Source organism: Thamnophis sirtalis, unplaced genomic scaffold, assembly GCF_051295495.1.
Source record: "Thamnophis sirtalis isolate CommonGarterSnake01/CBP01778 unplaced genomic scaffold, rThaSir2_p1.2 scaffold_4, whole genome shotgun sequence".
NCBI lineage: Eukaryota > Metazoa > Chordata > Lepidosauria > Squamata > Natricidae > Thamnophis > Thamnophis sirtalis.
In genome coordinates, this window is record NW_028261384.1 from 120,645,003 (window position 1) to 120,665,851 (window position 20,849).

Consider the following 20,849-nt stretch of genomic DNA (forward strand, 5'->3'; position numbering starts at 1 on the left):
GGAGAAGAAAACGGGCGGAAACCAGCAGGAGAGTGACAAATTCCTTGATGATGCCCCTCAGTAATGCCTGCAACCCCCTCCTTCCCCTTAGTCCACATGGCTCAGCAGCCGATGCCCCTCAATTCTCTTAAACCTCCACTTAGTCTCTTTTCTCCTTTTGTCACCAGAGCTGGAAGCTGCTCCCAAATTGGAAGGTTTCTTCCCAGGTTTGGACCCCCCTGGGCGCCTCCTGCCCCCAACCCCTGGCCTCCCATATGGGTCATCTCAGACACTCCCAACAGGCCCCCCAACAACTGCACCGCTACCCCCTGGAGTACGGATGAGCCTGGAGAACAGCGAGCTCTGGAAACGGTTCAGTGGCATTGGCACCGAGATGATCATCACCAAAGCAGGCAGGTGAGATACTGGTCCATCGTCTTCCTTCCTTTCTCTCTCTCTTTCCTTCCACTGGCAGGGATCAGTCTTGGGCCATGTAAATCAGAGCTTCTTCTGTCCTAAAATTAAAACATCTTCCCAATAGATTTGAAACCGTATAGAATAGAATAGAATAGAATAGAATAGAATAGAATAGAATAGAATAGAATAGAATAGAATAGAATAGAATAGAATAGAATAGAATAACAAGAGTTGGAAGAGACCTTGGAGGTTTCCTAGTCCAACCCCCTGCTTAGGCAGGAAACCCTATGTCATTTCAGACAAATGGTTATCCAACATCTTCTTAAAAACTTCCAGTGTTGGAGCATTCACAACTTCTGGAGTTATCTTATCCTTCCCCACTCTGAAGTAAGCCCTATGAAGTCCAGTGGGTCTTGCTTTTGTGCAAATGTATAGAGGATTATGACTGCAACCTAAACCACCTTTAATATGCTAGCTTTGCACAATCTCCCCCCCACTTCTCACTAGAGTTTGGCAGAGAGGAGACCCATCATGCAAAAAGAGTAGGACAATGGGGGGGGGGAAAGCTTTGTTTATATAATTAACAAGTTTAGGGATCTATGGCCATCACACACATTGATGAATGATAGTTTCAATAGTTTGCAAATGCAATTTGACAAATTCACCCAGGATAAGCAGTCTGAAGCTACTTGATCTGTTGCTGAACAGAGGGCTAGTCTTAAGAGGTTTGAATGGTCACTTCTAATTCTCCATTTCTAATGTTTTAAATGAAGCCTCCATGTTCAAAGACAGTATACCTGCAATTTGCTCATTTTGTAAGTTCTATTTAGGACACCGATAGACAATATTTTATTTGATTAGACTGTTAATTTAACCTAGGAAGGCTCTTAAGATCTTTCTCTCCCCCCGTTTATTTTTTCCTGAGTTACTGTAATAAAAGCAATGTTTTGAGAAACAGATGTTTCTGGTCCCTGAATTGAATACTGTGAAAATCCCCTTCTATCTTTAATTTCGAGTGTAAAAAATGTTTTCTAATCTTGAGTCTCTGGCTGTTAGACCATTTTAAGTCACTGTATCCTGGAATTAAATAGAAACTTCCTCACAGTGAGGACAATTAACCCGTGGAACCGCTTGCCTTCAGAAGTTGCAGGGGCTTCATCACTGAGGGGTTTTAAGAAGACTGGACAGCCACTTATCTGAAATGGTATAGAGCAGGGGTGTCAAACTTGATTTCATTGGGGGCTGCATTATGGAGGGCCCTGTCTCCCTGAGGTGTTTGACCTCGAGGAGAGGCGGGGGGGGGGGCATGGCCAGGGTGAGCATGGTCTGCAGTGAAAACAGGCTCTCAAGCTCCCTTTCTGGCTGCGAAGGTTTCCTGCAACCCTCTGCCAGTGAAAACGGAGCCCTCCTGGTCTCCATTTTTGTTGGCAGAGGGACGGACCGCAGACCGGTCCTTTGCTGTTTCTAGAGCAACACCACCGTGCAAAGTACCCCATGGGCCAGATCCGCCCCTGGGCCTTGAGTTTGACACACCTGGTATAGGGTCTCCTGCTTGAGCAGGAGGTTGTACTATATGGCCTCCAAGGTTCCTTCCAGCTCTATTCTGATTGATTGATCAGAGATGAACTGATCTGGAGACAAACAACATAGGGCATTTATAGTAATAGTATGAAACCTATGTAAATAGGTGAAGTGAGAAAAGAACTAGAAAGCCCACATCCCAGGAAAACTGGAAACAGTAGTTACTGCTCTAGGAATTGAGTGAGAGAGTTTTGTATGTTTTCAGCTTTCCAAGAAATAATCAAAAGCCATTTCCTCTGCTTAACATTCTTCCACTACTTGGAAGCTTTGGGTGGGGGTGTTTAAAAATATAATTGCTATATATGTATACTTAAAAAAAAACAGATATATGTTAAAATTATTAATATGAAAGGTGTTTATTGAAATGAAATAACTAACATCATCAACATTAAATGGAGTCTGCTCGAATGCTGAAATATACCATGCAAATGAGATGAAGACAGTGGAAGAGAGAAGAGACAAGAGGAGGAAGAGAGGGGTTGGGAGAGAGGGCAGAAGGGGAGAAGAGGAGGAGAGAAAGAAGGAGTGGAAAGAGGCGAGAGGAGAAAGAGAGAGGAAGGAAAAGTAGAGAAGAGAAGGATGAAAGAGAGAAGAAAGGAGGTAAGGAGGAGGAGAGAGGGAGAACAGGCAAGAAAGCAATGGGTAGGGTATAAATATGGTGCATGGAGAGCAGAATAGCAAATTATAGTCCTTGTGGGTTGATGGTAAGACAAATTGACATAAGATTGAATGGTTCCACCACAAAACCGCAGTAGACTAAAGCGCGCTCGACGAAAGCGCATACCTGACGTCATCACAGCGCGACGAAAACATCATGCTGCGAGCGGTAAACTTAAAATTAACGCGAAAACCTTACCCTAACCCCCCCAAACCTAACCCTAAACCTAACCCTTAACCTAACCCTAAACCTAACCCTAACCCTAACCCTTAACCTAACGCTAAACCTAACGCTAACCCTTAACCTAACCCTAACCCTAACACTTAACGTAACCCTAAATCTAACCCTAACCCTTAACCTAACCCTAACCCTAACCTTAAACCTAACCCTTACCTTTACGTGAATCGGCTTGCTTTAAAAGCGCTTTTTAAAGCGCCCTTTTTCTCCGCGGTCGTATTTGTCGCGCTGCTGATGACGTCAGGTACGCGCTTTAATCGGGCGCGCTTTAATGGACCGCGGTTTTGTCGTGCCACGGATTGAATAATACAAAAGTGTTGGTTATATATGTGGTTACTTGTATGAAAATAAAAAAATAAAAAACTTTAAAAAAAACATTATTCCATTACAGGCAGTCCATTACAACCATTCATTTAGAAACTGTTCACAGTTACACTGGCGCTGAAAAAAAAGGTTACTTACAACTGGTCCTTGCACTAACAACAGTTGCAGCATCCCCATGGTCACATGATCAAAATTTGGGCACTTGGCAACCGCTGTGTATTTACAACCTCTGCAGCATCTCAGTGTCCTGCCATTTCCAACTTCCACAGATGGCTTCCCACAAGCAATATCGGGGGTGGGAGTGGGGGTGGGGGTGGAACCAGACTTGTTTAAAGACTATATGATTCACTTAACAACTGTTAACACCTTGGCAAAAAAAGGTCATAAAATGGGCGCAACTTACTAAGAACTGCTTTGCTTAGCAACATATATTAGATGATCATAGTTTGGTTTTAAGTCAAGGACTACCGATACATCAGTGCTGATATTTCAAGGGCTATTTGAGGGACTGCTTGTCTTAATAAATGGAGCCAAATAATATGATTTGGACCCTGTCCATCATCCTGTGCTATTAGAACTTTCTAGAATTTTCTAGAACTCAGCTATAGCATGGTGAGTGTATGACTAGAACTAGCTACCACCACCCTTGAGGTGAGACGAATCATGTTTTCTTCTTCTGTGTGACAGCCCATTCCTCACAACTTGAATTTTCTAATCCATGTTTTAATCACCTTCCAGGCGGATGTTTCCACAGCTAAAAATTTCGGTCACAGGCCTGGATCCTGAAGCTAAGTACCTACTGCTGGTAGATGTGGTCTCTGTAGGAGGCTCCCGCTACAAGTGGCATGGCAAAAAGTGGGAAGCTAGTGGCAAGGCAGAATTACCACCTCCAGACCGGGTTTACATCCATCCTGACTCACCTGCATCAGGTGCCCACTGGATGCGCCAACCTGTATCTTTCCATCGGCTCAAGCTCACCAACAATACCCTGGATCCTCATGGACATGTATGATTGGGAACTGGGACTGGAGAAAAGACAGAGGGGAATGGGGGATATACATCCAGGAGACAATAATTGATAGAGTACGCTCATATCCCAAATAAAATGATTTAGAGAGGGGACACATGTGGGCGGATCTTTTAGACTATTAACTATGAGAGTTATAGAAAAAAATAGTCAAGCTCCAGGATTTTGTGAATCTAATGCCAAAAATGAAGCAAAATCTTTCCCAGAGGAATACTACATTCTGAAATTCAAAGAAAATAAATTCTATAGCAGCCACACAGTATTTAAACTTAGAGTCTGTTGATAATGTGTTGAGTTATTATTAAAAATTGTTCATGGTGTCAGGCAAAAAACAACTTTGCTCACCTAGATCCCTCTACAAAAATGACTTGGGCTTATTTTTTTTGCAGTTTGACACGCCTAGATTCTTAATCTTCCTTTTAAATACAAAATGAACTCATATTTAAGGATAATGAATCATGCAATTAGAATTACATTTTGTGCTTTGCCCAGAATGACAGCATGCATTGACAGTTCGGTTTTGCGGAGAACTAATATGGAGTTGGAAAATGGAGGAACATAAGATGATCAGGTAAAATAATACCCACTGTTGGTTCTTCTGTTCTTAGTTGATTGTTCATTCCATGCATCGTTATCAGCCCAGAGTACATGTGGTGGGAGCTGGAGGGCGCCGCGGAGCAGGGAGTGGCTGTGCTACCTTCACCTTTCCTGAGACACAGTTTCTGACTGTCACAGCCTACCAGAACCCACAGGTGAGAGAACAAGAGCAGGATTTTTTAAAAAATGGGTTTTTAAAAAAATATTCTCATTTGTAGAGTCCATGATATCTCCAGAGTACTTGTCCCTCACTGTCACCTTCTTTTGACGGATAGATACCGGTGATAGAAATTTGCAGATGATATAACCATGGGGGGACTAATCTTCCAGGGGAATGAGCCTGTCTATCAAGATGAGGTGGACCGGTTGCTTTCGTGGTGTGGAGACAATAACTTGGTCCTTAACACCAATAAGACCAAGGAGCTAATAGTGGACTATAGAAGCAATAGATCAGGCATCCAGCCCTTGCTTATCAGTGGAGACCGAGTGGAGCAAGTGGCCAGTTTTAAGTTTCTGGGTGTTATCATAAAAGAGGACCTGACCTGGGGCACACACATTGCGGCACTGGTCAAAAGAGCCCAGCAGACAATATACTACCTGAGACTCCTCAGGAAACAACAACTGAATGAAAAACTGCTGTTGACCTTCTACCGCTGCATCATAGAGAGTATTTTAACTTACTGCATCTGTGTATGGTTTGCCAATTGCACAGTGGCAGTTAGTTCAGCGCTCCCGAGGGTCAACATCATTGCCCAGAGAATCATTGGCTGCCCTCTCCCCGCTTTGGAAGAGCTTTATAGCTCCTGCTGCCATAAGAAAGTTCAAAACATTCTCAAAGATCCATCTCATCCTGGGCACTTTTTTTTTAACGATTACCATCTGACAGACTGTACAGGATAATAAAAACAAGGACAAGCAGGCTGAAAAACAGCTTCTATCCCAGGGCAATATCCATATTGAATTCTACGGAATAATGCAATATCTGGTTTTTAATTTCAATTATATACAATGTAAAATTGTAATGTACACTGAAGACGGCATTTAATTTCATTGCACTATGTGCAATGACAATAAAGTAAACTAAACTAGATGGATGGATGGGTGGGTGGGTGGATGGATGGGTGGATGGATGGTACATAGGTAGCTAGCTGGCTGGCTGGCTGGCTGGCTGGCTGGCTGGCTGGCTGGCTGGCTGGCTGGGTAGATAAATAGATAGATTTATTTATTTGTTAGTCTAAGATAGCTAAAAAAACTCTTACCCTCTTTAATAAAATGTACCTTCTTTCTCTTATTTTCCCCATAATAACAGCCCTGTGAGGTGGGTTGGGCTGAAAGAGAGTAACTGGCTGAAAGTCACCTAGCAGCTTTCATGCCTAACGCAGGACTAGAACTCATTGTCTCCTGGTGATTGACCCAAAGTCATCCAACCAGCTTTGAAGTCTAATGCAGGACTAGAACTCACAGTCTCCTAGTTTCTAGGTCAGCACCTTAAGCACTACATCAAACTGGCTCTAGACCTCTCTCTAGGAAATCTTTCCCAGACCACTAATTGGTACCTAAATCTACTGTGGGCAAAAGCCATTGACAACATTACCGTATTTAGAATAATAGGGTTGGAAGGGACCTTGAAGGTCTTCTAGTCCAACCCCCTGCTTAGGCAGGAAACCCTACACTGCTTCAAAAAAATGGATATCTGACATCTTAAAAACATCTAGTGTTGGAGCATTCACAACTTCTGGAGGCAAGTTGTTCCATGTCAGAAAATTTCTTCTTAGTGCTAAGTTGCTTCTCTACTTGATTAGTTTCCACCCATTGCTTCTTGTTCTACTCTCAGGTGCCTTGGAGAATAGTTTGACTCCCTCTTCTTTGTGGCAACCCCTGAGATATTGGAAGACTGCTATCATATCACCTCTAGTCCTTCTTTTCATTAAACTAGACATACCCAGTTCCTGCAACCGTTCTTCATAAGTTTTAGCCTCCAGTATCCTAACAAATCCTAATTTGTTGCTCTTCTCTGCACTCTTTCTAGAGTCTCCACATCTTTTTTACATTGTGGCGACCAAAACTGAATGCAGTATTCCAAGTGTGGCCTTACCAAGGCATTATAAAGTGATATTAACACTTCACGTGATCTTGATTCTATCCCTCTGTTTATGCAGCCTAGAACTGTGTTGGCTTTTTGGCAGCTGCTGCACACTGCTGGCTCATATTCAAATGGTTGTCCACTAGGACTCCAAGATCCCTCTCACAGTTACTACTATTGAGCAAGGTACCACATATACTGTATATTATACTTTGTACAGGCTGCTATTCTAAACATACATTATTCCTTGTCCCTCTTGTTTTCAGCTTAGCTAGGATACCTCCAAAATCACATTTTTGTCACCTTCTCTTTCATTATGCTATATCTGGCGTCCAGGAACATATGCATGTATAAATTTTGCACACAGGAACAAAACCTAAAATCCTACCACTGCAACAAGACTTGGAAGTAACTTCAATATAATTTTACACTTGTTTCAGAAATAACCCAGAACAGGATGGAAAAAAATAAAGCAGAATGTATTTATTATTATAAATATGTAAGATGGCTTCTATTCCTTTAACTCTAAAGTATACATTTGTTATTTCTTTCACTCCTCACCATCCAATCAGATCACTCAGATGAAGATAGAAAGCAATCCTTTTGCAAAGGGCTTCCGAGAAAATGGCATGAACAGCAAAAGGTAAGCAGGAAGAAATCAAAACCACAACATTGGTATGGGTCTCCTGATGCTTCCCACTGCAAAAGATGTGCTTATCGGTGGCTAAGGCTGAAGGGCATTGTAATCCCTCTGCGGATGGCTGTATAACTTGTGGCCTCCAGATTACCTCGCATTAGAGATTTCATTCCAACAAGCTGAATTGTCAGAATCCAAATGCTAAGACTCTAGAAAGCAGGTGGGGTGGACTTTGCTAGACTAACAGTCTGCAACTGCATAATCCTGAAAGGTGTTTGAGCCCTGACTGCTGTTTTATCAGATCTTATTATGGTCCATTGCAAAATACAGGGAGCGTGAGGCCCGAATCAAAAGGAAGATGAAGACCAATGAATGCGAAGCAAACGAGGGTGAAAGTGGTGAGAACAACATGGGTATATTATTCTGTCTCGAACTTCTTAAATACCACTTCTAACTTCAGCTTCTCCCTCTTCCGTGGAGGTGTGTTTGCTGACTGTGGCCCGAAAAGTCAAAACGGCGGTTATGATGATGCAATGACAGCCCCACCTGTTTTTAGGTGCATTACATGTAATTCTTATGTGATTCTTCATTCAGGACTAGCCAAGGCTGGCCTGCTGAAATTTTGTGATTAATCAACATTAAATGAGATAATCCCAACGGCATCTCACTATGTCAAAAGGATGAGCTTTATCCCTTTGGGGATATATGCAATGTTGCAGCACATGTAGAAAATGAGTGAAGCTCGCTTTGTGATGCCTGATGTTTTCATCACCCTGACCTCCTTCACTTGCAGATGCTCCTGTATCACTTTATAACCATGATTCTAGATCAGAGGTGGAGAACTATATCCTTTTTATGACTTGTGAACTTCAACTCCCAGAATTCCTGACATGGCTCGATCAAGAATTCTGGGAGTTGAAATCCACAAATCATAAAACCATAGTTCCCCAACCCTGTTCTAGATAGTTGACCAAATGCCCACATCAGTGGTGGGATTCAAATTTCTTTACTACCAGTTCTGTGGCCGTGGATTGGTGGGCAGTGGCAAGGAAAGGATACAAGGAAAATCTCCATTCCCTCCCCACTCCAGGGAAAGGTTACTGGGGGAAGGTTACTGCAAAAAACCCATTTCCTCCCAATCAGCTGGGACTCGGGAGACAGAGAATAGATAGAGGTGGGGTCAGTCAGAGGTGGTATTTACCAGTTCTCAAAATTTCTGCTACCAGTCCTCCAGAACTAGTCAACTGCTGAATACCACCTCTGGCCCACATCTCCATCTCTTTCCTAATTACCCATCATTAATCCTATGCACACATTCAATAATAATCCTTTCTTGCCAAGGGTGGATTCCAGCTGTTGCCACTGCCAGTTCACTCAGGGCTGCACCCTGCGTGCCTGCGCAATAATGAAAAAAACCTCTATGGCATCACCAATAGAATTGGTCTGGGGCATGGCAGGCCAAGTTACTACCGACTCAGCCGAACCAGGCCAAACTAGTAGGAACCCACCTCTACTTCTTGTTTGCTTTTCTAATTCCCGCCATACTCTTATGATTCTTCCCAAAGCCCCTTTTTCCATTTTCTTCTCCTTCATCTGCAAGTATTCCCTCCTTTTTCCGTGAAAGTAGTCTTATTAATTCAAAGTGAAATAAACTTCCCAGAAGAACCTCGATTATACGGACTAGTTTAGTTTGTTTGTTCACAGGGCTTACAGCCTGCTCAAATCAGAAACAACTCCAAGAATCGGTTAATTATGGAATCTCCTCACTTGATTTCCAATGGGCTGGACAAATTGCTAGATTTTCCCCCCCTTAATTAAGTATACAGTCATTTCACCTCCTTGTGTCACCTCTTTCATAAAGAGCTCTACGTCTCTGCCAACTATGTTCCCGATATGTAGTTGTTTAATTCCTACTGATAATTTTGTCTTCTCTTCCGGTCTTCTCTGTCTTCTCTTTCTTCCCATAGAGAGCAAGAAAGGCCCTTGTGACTCCACCCTGACAGAAGAGGGGCCTCTGGAACAACAGCCGCCCCCTGCACTTCCACAGCCTTCCTGTTCCTTCTACCCCCCTACAGGAATTAATCTCAATGGGGCTGAGGCTTATCTACAACATCCAGCTGCTTTTCATGGTTTAAGGGGGCCAGCATCACCTTATGGCAGGTAACAGAATATTTATTTGTTTGTTTGCTTGTTTGGTTTTAAAGCTGCCCAACTCCAGAAAAATGCAAGGTTGTCTTGCAATATTTAAAACAGAGGTGGTATTCAGCAGGTTCTGACCAGTTCTGGAGAACCGATAGTGGAAATTTTGACCAGTTCAGAGAACCAGTAAATACCACCTCTGACTGACCCCGACCCCATCTATTCTCTGCCTTCTGAGTCCCAGCTAATCGGGAAGAAATGGGGATTTTGCAGTATCCTTCTCCTGGAGAGGGGTGGGAATTGAGATTTTACAGTATCCTTCCCCCGCCACGCCCACCAAGTCACACCACTCCCACAGAATAATATAGCAGTAGACTTATATACCGCTTCATAGGCCTTTCAGGCCTCTCTAAGCGGTTTACAGAGAGTCAGCATATTGCCCCCAACAATCTGGGTCCTCATTTTACCCACCTCGGAAGGATGGAAGGCTGAGTCAACCCTGAGCCGGTGAGATTTGAACCGCTGACCTGCTGATCTAGCAGTAGCCTGCAGTGCTGCATTTAACCACTGCGCCACCTTGGAACCAGTAGTAAAAATTTCTGAATCCCACCACCGATTTTAAACAATACATAACTAAAGTATGGCTGTAAGAGGAATTCTGGGAGTTGAAGTCCACATGTCTGAAAGCTGCCCAGGTTGGACACATATAGGCCTGAACAACACCTCCAGAATATGTAGGGTCATCACTTGCACAGCCTGGGATTGAGATGTACAAACCATCAGTAGCGATGATACTGTATTTGAATTGATCAATGATCTCCCCCTGTAGTTTCATATCAAAGTGAACTAATTGCTTATATCCCGTATCAGCCAGTGATCCAAATCTAATGACTGACACTCTTCTGTTTTTAGAAAACCAGTTGTGACCTTTATAGATTTATTTTATTTATATCTGGCCTTTATTATTTTTACAAACAACTCAAGGCAGCAAACATATCTAACACTCCTTCTTCCTCCTACTTTCCCAACTACAACAATCCTGTAAGGTGAATTGGGCTGAAATAGAATGACCCAAATCCACCCAGCTAGCTTTCATGCCTAAAATGGAATTAGAACTTAAAAGAGTCCCCTAGTTTTTAGCCTGGTGCCTTCACTATTAGATCACTTAGCTAGCCTCAAATATTCAGATTATTTTTTTAGTTGCTATCTAATAAAGCAGTGTTTCTCAACCTTGGCCACTTGAAGATGTCTGGACTTCAACTCCCAGAATTCCCCAGCCAGCGTTCGCTGGCTGGGGAATTCTGGGAGTTGAAGTCCAAACATCTTCAAGTAGCCAAGGTTGAGAAACACTGTAATAAAGAACTGTCCTGGGAATTTTAAAAACATTCTTAACGTTTTCCCGCAAACACAATTTTTTTGAGATCAATCAAGTATTGATCCGATGGTTGTCATAGGAATTGACTAATCATCTTGTCACCTGGACCACGACATTGTGGGCCTAGACTAGACCAACTGTCACCCAACTGTCACCTAACTGGCTTTTGTGCCTAAGGCAGGGTTATAACGGACAGTCTCTGTGTTTCTATCCTGGTGCCTTATCGCTAGACCAAACTGGCTCTTTAAAATATATTTGTGTCCTAAAAATATCCTCATTATATGTAAGAGGAATATACTGTTCTAGTCATTTTTACACTGTATCCACTTTTGAGAATATATGGCATTTGGAAAAGAGGGCTTTACTTTTTGTCCAACTCAAGACTGCATGGTTCTTCAGCATGAAAATTTAAATCGAGTATGAAAAATTATCCACCACAAACAAGCTCCTCCTCCTCCAAATAAAATACTATAGAAAACCATTCTGTTTGTGCAGGTGCACAAGTATTTATCACACTTAAGACTTAAGAGGAATCTAGTGATATATCCCCAAGAAAGGATATATAATAAACCAAATAAACCAAATCCAATAAATCCAATAAACCTGATGCCTATTAAATGTTTTAAACAGAGCTATACATCAGAGTTGCAACTACATTAATTATGCAAGAGTGATCATTATCCAAATCCCGCAATGAAAATTGGCAGACTTTGTTTTATATGTAAAACAATATTTTAGTGTGACGAGAGATGGAGGTCTTCTACAAATGTTTCAGTAGATTGTTTGCTTCACTGATCATATGATCAAAATGGGCCAAGCCAACATCTTTATTAGCAGCTGTTCCAATTATGAACAAGATTTTGTACAAGATTTTATTATGTACAAGATTTTCCTCAGGCTTATCTTTTAATGTCAGCTGTGTTGCCAGAGGCAACAACCTATTGGTTAATATCATCCTGCATTCCATCCTAGTTTTCAGGCCAATGTGAAAATATTTTATAATAATAATATTTTGCATGTTTGCAATTATCCTTTCAACTCAATCCCAAAAGAAATTCAAAATCCAGTGTTACCTTTTACACCAGGAATATTCAACCTTGGCAACGACTTGTGGACTTCTTAACTCCCAGAAGTCTGGCTGGGGAATTGTGGGGGTTGAAGTCCACAAATCTTAAATTTGCCAAGGTCGAACCCTCTTGATTTACCTAGATAGGTAAATAGGATATTACAAGAAAAAAAAAGGAATGTCTTCAGTAGAATGTCTATGGAGATTATCAGTCATCCATGTCATGTTTGTCCCGAAGGTGCTTTTTTCAAGAGGCAACTGGATTTTCTGCTTTTTCTTTGAATTTTTGCTTCTCAGCTGAGAAGCTTCTTCAGCTCTGGCTGGATGGTGAAGATTTACACTCCTTGCAGACAGCTGGACATTTGCATTCCTTTCTTTTTAAAGAAAAATCAGAAAGTGCAGTTGTCTCTTCAAAAAAGCACCTTTGGGATTTTCAGTTGAATGAGAAAGGACTAAGGAAGTTTAGGAATACTTTATGTAGGGAAATCAGAGTGAAAATCCTGGGAGCTATATATGAGAAAGCACAATTGTGTGAACCCCAAAATGGGAAGTTAGGCAAAATCAGCCAACGATCTATAAGTTCTTAGGCACTGACTTATGCTATGCTTTTCCACAGCCCAAGCCAAGAAATAGCAGCTCCTCCATCTTCTCCTCCTACCAAGCCTCCTCCTGAGCAAACAGATTTCAGAGCAATGCTCCCAGCAAGCTGGGCCAGCCTGGATATGGTTCCTTTCATTGCAAATTCAGATCCACCAGAAGCTTCCTCGTTCTCTCCTTTCAAGTTCAGTTTTGCACCCTACCCGCCTCCACCTCGTGTCTATGGACCTCCCTCTGGCTACCCTGGCTCACAGCAATCAATGCTTTAACCCCTGCACAATGTGGAAACCTGCATTTGATTTACTTTTGCTTGCAAAATTTCACGGTGTTTTCCTCTTCCATTTAAGGAAATAGAGTTTGGTTATATCTGCATAGTTTATAATTAAATCCCCAAAAGCTGAAACTGTCTGTATATTTTCCCCCCAGTTAATATAAGGAAGCTGAGATGCTCCCACTCAAGCTTTCCTTTTCAATTATTTCCCAAGTAGAAAATTTATATTCAATATCCTGACTAAGTGGTAGCTATGCTTCAGCTATTTCTTTCAAAACATCTTACAAAGACAAACATACAAGTACATGTTTTTACACATGTTGCACATTTATCTTGTACATAGAAACTAGCAACTTGCTTATGTTTTTTTTTAAATGTAATGTATTAAAATCATTTTCCTTTCTCTGCCACTACCAAATTAATTAGGAAATTAACTATCATAAGACAAGACATATTTTGCAAATATTTCTGTAGCACTTGTTCATAAATGACGTGGCAATATAAATACACAATGTACAAGATACTCACTTTTTCTTAAAATTTTATTATAATTTTTTATCTAAAAGTTGTAAATAGGAAAAACAAAATTAAAACAAAATAAAATTAGAGCAAGAGACAGATCATGGGAGACGGCAGGAAATTCCCTCTTCTAACTAGATAGATACCTGGACTGCACATTCCTTCACAGGAATAAAGGTAAAGAAGGGAAGGGGAAGATGTCAGCGTGGGGGATTACAGGCGTGGTGGCTACCTCATCCCCATAGGGGCAGAAGATGAGAGGGAGAAAAGAGAAAACATGTCCCATTGGTCAAATTCATTAGCATGATGTGGTCCCAATCTCCATAGTCAGGGAGAAGGAGAAGAAGTAAGAGAACCAGATCTGCCATTAAAGATTTAATAAATTCATTCTCCAAAGCTGAATGGATTCCAGAGGACATTTGGAACCCACAGTGGCCACAAAAAAAAATCTTTTTGCAAGATCAGGATTTTTTTGGTATAGTATGCTGGGGACAGTCTTGTCTTCCACTGGCCATATGTTTTTACAGAGCAGAATGGGAATCAGGAACAATGGCACACAAAGGAAGGACTTCCTATATTAGTTCAATCTATTCCATATAACTGAAGCAAATTACGGACTGAAGTGCCAAAACCCCTCAACACTGTAGGTCTTCCAGCAACCTAAAACAGCAAAGGTTTGAAGCACTTCTTGTTCTTTGCTTAAATCTTTCAGACTGGCACCAAAACCATGGAGGTCCAAGGTCAGCTGACAAGAGAAAAAAGAAAGCATCTAAATGACGCAGCGGGAGAGGGTGAATTAGTCCAGATAATTAGCTCCCCTAACAAGATCAAATCTTATTTGATCAATCTGGCTTCTCCTTACTTCTGAATCCAGTTCTTTGTAACATATATGTTCTCTTAGCAATAACTTCCAGTTCTTCTAGAACAGCCTTCTCTAAATTAAGTGTCCTCCAGATTTGATTGTGCTACAATGCCCACCATCTAATTCTGAATGGTCAAGTTGGCTAGGATGATAGGAGTCTTAGGCCAATACATTTGGAGGTCACCAGCTTGGACAACACTGCTTCATGAGAAGAAAAGCCCCACCAAGAGTTGCTCAAGAAATCACTCAGTGACTTCTCTACAAAACTAGAGATCTTTAAATAACTACAACTTTTCTTTGTTCCTGGGCTGATATTTCTTTTCATGGAAAGAGCTGACAAAGTTCCAGGGTTTTCCAGACAGAAATCCTAAAAAGTGTTTTTTTTTCCCCAGGGAGCAAAAAAATATGACAATCCTGGGGATTGCCCAGGAGTCAGCAATGTTGGGAAAAGATGGCTAATTCAGTCTAAGGGGTCCAGAACTGAGAATTTATTGGGCAAGGGCCAGGGTAAGGGAGAGAAGGAAAGAAGAGAGCTGAACCCCTGCCAAAGGCTGAAAGAGAAGCTGACCATCCAGAATAGGAAACAGAAGCTGCACAAGGGGGAAGAGGGAGGAGCAGCATTCACAGGAAGTAGTCCGCAACAGGCTTCTTAGATGGGATGCCTCGGGTTTCTTGAGGGGCTGCTTCAAAGATGATAAATTCCTTCTGAAGGTGTTCATCCAGTTCCAAGATGGCTGCAACATTTCCACAGCTGTGGTTGGGAGAGAGAAAAGGGGTCAACTTTGTGCGTTTCAGGCTTCATCAATGCCACACACATTCCTGGCAACATACTCGGCATATTTAAATCTCCCCAACCCACAGTTCCTCCGATTCACAAGCATGCCCTTGCAGTTTCTCACCGGTAGCAATAGTTGGGGGCTGACCACACTGTAAGAACTGTCTCATTGAAATGCCATTTGTATCCCTCCATGACCAGCTGATGTGCCCGGCAAATCATGTCGATATCATTTGCTGCGTTGAACTGTGCCACCACATCACTGCCAAATAAATAGCCAGCACCTCGAGGACTGACCCCCCAGCCTGTAGTGTCTAGAATAGCAAAAGAGGAGAATGTCTACACAAGGAAACCAAATGGCAGATAAATGCTAGGAAAAGGAAACATCTGGGCTTACAAGCTAATAGAAGAAAGCCAATCAGCTGACAGACCAAAAACCCTCACAACACCACCCATATATTCTATTATACAATGCTGTTCTTTTTCCCCTTTAAAAATCTTCTAAAACAGTAATTCTGGGAGTGGGAAAGAAATGGAATGCGAAAACATCTATCTTTAGTGGAAGACTTAAAAGAGCTTTACTATTCATTTGATTTGCTTATTACTGCAAATCCATGCAAGATTTATTATATATGTCTTCTGCAGTGTAGGGGCACGATGGCTCAGCAGTTATAGATGCTGAGCTTGTCATCTGGGAAGCTGACAGCCCAGGTTTGAGACCTGAGCGCCACATGATGGGGTGAGATCCGGTTCATGCCCCACCTCCTGCAAACCTAGCAGTTTGAAAGCATGCAAATGCAAATAGATAAATAGCTACTACTTTGGTGGAAAAGTAATATAGTTTTATGCACCTCGGCATATAGTCATGCTGGCCACATGACCACGGAAACTCTTCAGCAACACTGGCTTCTTGACCAAGAAATGGTGACGACCACCATGCCCTAGAGTTAGACATAACTTGGGCAGGGGAAACCTTTACCTTTATCGCAATGTGTTGGAATATAATCTACTGCAGTCTCTCTTCAACTTCTTGTAAAGAACAGGTATTTCAGGCTCATCAGGGTATGCAGTAACACCAACTAGCTCTTTTGCTCCTAGTATAATTTTGAGTCAAGAATTACAGGCACAATACTCTTCAACACTACTTTTGGCACGTTCTATCAGATTCCACCAAACCTGTACAGTTATTAGAGTATCTACTATCAAGATAATACTCACACACAAAGAAAAATAAAGACTCAGTTGTACCTTCAGGGTCAGACCATAGAAGATCACACATGGGGCCATCATGAGGGACCTCTTGCTTGCGATCTATTGTTCGGATCTGGTCCAACGTCTGGATGGAGGGGGATAAGCCACCATGGACACAGAAAATCTGAACAGAAAAGACAACACTTAATACAGTATACATCATGGATCTTCCTCCATCTTTAAACCATCATCACTCTTTTTCTCTGATCACCCTATCTAAGAGACACAATCGCTGTATGTCCCCACTTACCCCTTTACAGTCTCTGATATTCAGTTATGCATTTGATTAAAAACAACCAAGTGCTGGATTTGAGTTAAGAGAAGACATTCATTTTGAATCAACCCCATGCCACCAGTGATTATCCCATAATTACATGTCTTGGAAAGTAAACTAATGAGTTGTTTCCCCATCCCCCCTATTTTTCAGACAGTTAGTCCTTCAAATCAGAATCTGATCTCCTTCAGATTCATAATTCATCATGAGTCAAGAATTATACTTGCATACTCACCTTGCCATCAATAATGGCAGAGAGGCTGAGGTAGTCAAAAATCTCAGTGCAGTAGCGCCACACAGTGACAGAGCCATATTTTCTCAAGCACTCATCATAAAACCCATATACCTGGGTGATCTGCCTGCTTTCATGATTGCCACGGATAAGGGTGATTCTGTCTGGGTAACGGACCTGTAAAAAGAAGTGGATCCATTTAGCTTAATCAGATTTAAAAAGGTATTAGTAAAACTGGCATCACTGACAGCACTGACACTGACTTTTAAATAAGAAAAAAAAAACAATGTTGACTTATCAGTGCTTTCCTTACTTTGAGTGCCAGCAGCAGCAAGAATGTTTCAACACTGTAGAAGCCTCGGTCAACAAAGTCTCCCATGAAAAGATAGTTGGTCTCAGGTACATCGCCACCCACCTGATGCATGAAGACACAGAACATATGAAAAGGTTACCCATAAAATTAGGGAATGTACAGAAAGCAAGCAAAAAGCAGCAGAAGGCAGCATGGAACTAGTGGGTTTCAGCACTCACCCTGAATAGTTCTTTAAGATCATAAAACTGGCCATGGATATCCCCACAAACCTAGGAAAAATGCATCAAGGATAAAAAAAAATAAAAGTTTGCCTGACTGCTGATGTCATCACACCAGTTTCAGGTATTATGAAGCATCCCCCCCCACCCCAAATGTCCCAAACCCTTACTCACTGTTACTGGGGAATCTACTCTCTGGACATTACTTTCTTCCACTAGGATCTCTCTGTTGGAAGGAAAAGGGAGATGTGTCATCTGGAATTGTCTTTCACATCATCAGCTGCATGCTGTCATATAAAATCAGTTACTGCTCAGTAGTCTACAAACACTTGCCTGGCCTTTGCACAGAGGGCTTTGACCTCACTCTCCTTGATGAGTTCACAGCGCCGCAGTTGTTCAATCTGGCGGTCAAGGTCACTGATTTCAGCCATCTCTCCCCCCCTGAAAAAATAGGAAACCTCAACTGTTACATGTGCGCACAAACTTGTGCGTACAAATATTTACACACAGAATTTCTATGAGCACACAGATTCTTCTTCAAAAGGATTCTAGATCAGAGCAAACTACAACCAAGTAAAGTTAAAAATACAAGTAGTCCTCGACTTACAATCACAACTGAGCCCAAAATTTCTGCTGCTGAATGAGACAGTTAAGTTTTGCCCATTTTATGATCTTTCTTGCCATGGTTGTTAAATGAATCATACAGTTCTTAAATTAGTAATATGGTTATTAAGTGGATCTGGTTTCCCCCTTGACTTTGTCAAAAGGTTGCAAAAGGTGATCACATCACCCCGGGACACTGCAGCCCTCATAAATGTGAGTCAGTTGCCTAGCATCTGAATTTTGATCATGTGACCATGGGGATGCTGCAACAGTTAAGTGTGAAAAACTGTCATAAATCACTTTTTTTCAGTGCTGGTGTAACTTTAGATAGTAAATGAAAGGTTGTAAGTCGAGGACTACCTGTATATTCTTAATAAAGATTGTAACATTGATGAAAGCAAAGGGGAAGCTAAAGAAATTTCACACCCTCCAAAACAACTATTAAACTATAGGAATAGTCTCAATTTTGGGTATCTTTTCATCTCACAGTCTCACCATTGGAAAGTTAACAAAAAACAGAAACATGAAAACAGGCAGAATGAAACTGTGTTGAAGCATAGCTAGGCAAATACTTTCACACTACAACCAAACCACTCAAGGAGCCCATATAAACAACTGGTAAAGTGGAAGGGCGATGATTTCTTCAAATTTTCCCAAGGGACTACTGAAAATCTTTTTACACTATTGAGAAAGAGATGGAAATACACCACGCAGACCCAAGGTAAGCAGTATCTGGGATACAAATTACTGTACTAAGTGAAAAGCAGCTCATATAGAATATCCAAACAGGTTCCTGCAAACTGCACTGCCTCTTCATTTTGTCCTTTGTATAATGCTGCTGTATCCAAGTTCCCTTCAATTCACAGCCTTCCCAAACCTGGTGCTCTCTAGACAAACATGCAACTGCCATCCACACAAAATCAGCAATTCAACATCCTTAAAGACAGCAGCAAAACTTAAAAGAGGAGGAAACAAACCTCCTAATAATTCTTTATTGTCAGTGCACAACCTATTTACAATGAAATTGGTTGAGTCCCTCAGTGCACCCCCCCCACAACACAATACAACTCACAGTGAAGACAAAAAATGGGGAGGAAATGTCCCTAATCCAATAAACCATATTAACAAACACCCAGTCCCATTACACCAGTGTGAACATGTTACACGTTGCATGGGCCCTGCAAGTCCATCATACTACTTAGTTATTATGTTATTTTGCATTCAGGAGTTTGACAGCCCAAGATAAAAACTGTTCTTCAGCCTGTTTGTGGACTGGCTGTGCTTCTATATCTCCTTCCCGATGGTAGGAGGGTAAGGAAGGGCTGACCAAGGTGTCATTCCTACTAGGTGGAGAGAAAGTCACATGAAGGTGCCTTAGCAAAAGGAGGGCAAAGAAAGAGAATTTCAGGTGTGAGCTCCCCAAGGCTTTCTCACTCCCCCCTCCATCACCACCACCATCAGTGAAGGTGGCACATCGATCAATCAATCAATCAAGGCGTCAGAAGGCACCCCAACCCAATCTCCCCACATGGGCCAGGCTGTTGCTTCTTCACCCGAATTTCAACAGAACAAATAAGAGGATGGGGGGGGGGAGAGAGAGGAAGCAGCCTAAGGAAAGACCCCTCCCCTCCTTTACCATTGCAACCCCCTCGTCCCGCCCCCGCCCCAAATATCCATCCCCTCCTCCTCTAACTTCCCCATCGGAGAAGCCTCTCCGCCGTCGTGCAATGAAACGGACTTCCCTACCCCCACCCCCAGCCGAGTCCCGGCCACAAGCAGGGCGAGCCCGCCGCGCTCCTCACCCGAGTCCGTCTTTCGGAAAGACAGCCCGCCGGGACAAGCTCTGCTCTCCCCTCGCACCCGTGGGAGGCACCGATCTCGCCCCTCTCCGGCATGGCAGCCCCGTCGGAGCGCCAGCCACGGCGCCTCAGAGGTTGCCCGGCGGCGAGGCATCGCTTCGCCGGCGCGGAAGGGCCGCGCTCCCTCCTTCCCTCCCCACCGAACTCCCGTATCTATGGCAACCAACTTGCCCCCCCCGGGCAGCCCCGTCACGAGGGGCGAAAGGAGACGGAGAGGAGGGCTCTTAGCGCATGCGCGCTATTTTTTAAAAAACCCAACCGCGTACCTGGAGGGTCCGGGCAGCGACGGTGGAGACAGTAGCAGCTGCTCTGCGGCTCCCTCCGGCTCCCGGGCCCGAGCCTTAACCCTCCCTCTTTCCGGCTCGTCCCTCACTACTAGAGCACGGGACGTCACTTCCGCTTCCTTCTTAGACGCAAATGGGGGAGGCGGAGCGAACGTGGCTCTTTAAAGCGGGTGGGGGAAGAATCCCGCCCCGAGGAGGAAGTGCACGTGTGTGCACATACGTGTAGTTATTTATTTATAGCCGGCGGGTTAATATTGCAAGGTACAATGGAAAAGAAGATGTCTTCCTTTCAGGAAGGGTTTTAAATGAAGGGGACACAGTGCCGGAAATGAGGAAACGGAAGAAACGAAAGAGCAACGCGATGAGTTTTTAACTACACTTTTTTTTCCAATTGTGTGTGTAATACAAAAAAGCTTCCGGGTGCTGCTTCTGTTATGCGCATCTCGTTCCTCATCCTTTCCCCCCCAACTTCCTCCTACCATCCGCTGAGATAACAGAGTTGGAAGGGACCTTGTAGGTCATCTAGTCCAACCCTCCACTCAAGCAGGAGATCCTACACCATTTCTGACAGATGGCAGTCCAGTCTCTTCTTGAAAGCTTCCAGTGGTGAAGCCCCCACAACTTCTGAAGTCAAGCTGTTCCATTGCTTGTTTGCTCTCACTGTCAGAAAA

General features: G+C 42.8%; 2 protein-coding genes across 3 annotated transcripts; one reads left to right on the forward strand and one right to left on the reverse strand.

The window, feature by feature from the left end:
* Positions 1-319: 319 nt before the first annotated feature.
* On the forward strand, positions 320-12,989 carry TBX6 (T-box transcription factor 6). The gene is made up of 7 exons (XM_087711990.1): positions 320-396; positions 3,935-4,202; positions 4,832-4,975; positions 7,476-7,546; positions 7,871-7,938; positions 9,508-9,700; positions 12,737-12,989. The coding sequence occupies exons 1-7, from the start codon at positions 320-322 to the stop codon at positions 12,984-12,986; spliced, it is 1,071 nt and encodes a 356-aa protein (XP_087568116.1). The 3' UTR covers positions 12,987-12,989.
* A 523-nt stretch (positions 12,990-13,512) lies between these two features.
* On the reverse strand, positions 13,513-20,315 carry PPP4C (protein phosphatase 4 catalytic subunit). 2 transcript variants are annotated; one of them, XM_087713990.1, is made up of 9 exons: positions 20,161-20,315; positions 17,766-17,873; positions 17,607-17,658; positions 17,433-17,483; positions 17,215-17,316; positions 16,905-17,078; positions 16,393-16,519; positions 15,269-15,458; positions 13,513-15,120 (listed from the first exon to the last, which is right to left on the reverse strand). In XM_087713990.1, the coding sequence occupies exons 2-9, from the start codon at positions 17,861-17,863 to the stop codon at positions 14,991-14,993; spliced, it is 924 nt and encodes a 307-aa protein (XP_087570116.1). In that variant the 5' UTR covers positions 17,864-17,873; positions 20,161-20,315; the 3' UTR covers positions 13,513-14,990. The 2 variants fall into 2 exon arrangements, with proteins under 2 accessions (XP_087570116.1, XP_087570117.1); XM_087713991.1 differs by lacking the exon at positions 20,161-20,315 and adding an exon at positions 19,838-19,856.
* Positions 20,316-20,849: the final 534 nt, after the last annotated feature.

What these genes read in the sequence shown, in the direction of transcription:
- TBX6 (XM_087711990.1), top strand. Translation starts at nt 320, where the DNA reads ATGAGCCTGGAGAACAGCGAGCTCTGGAAACGGTTCAGTGGCATTGGC. An exon ending in CCCTGGATCCTCATGGACAT is followed by an intron (nt 4,203 to 4,831) that starts GTATGATTGGGA and finishes TTCTGTTCTTAG; the next exon opens with TTGATTGTTCATTCCATGCA. An exon ending in AGCAAACGAGGGTGAAAGTG is followed by an intron (nt 7,939 to 9,507) that starts GTGAGAACAACA and finishes TTCTTCCCATAG; the next exon opens with AGAGCAAGAAAGGCCCTTGT.
- PPP4C (XM_087713990.1), bottom strand. Translation starts at nt 17,863, where the DNA reads ATGGCTGAAATCAGTGACCTTGACCGCCAGATTGAACAACTGCGGCGC. An exon ending in TGCTGCTGCTGGCACTCAAA is followed by an intron (nt 17,079 to 17,214) that starts GTAAGGAAAGCA and finishes TTCTTTTTACAG; the next exon opens with GTCCGTTACCCAGACAGAAT. An exon ending in GCCCCCAACTATTGCTACCG is followed by an intron (nt 15,121 to 15,268) that starts GTGAGAAACTGC and finishes TCCCAACCACAG; the next exon opens with CTGTGGAAATGTTGCAGCCA.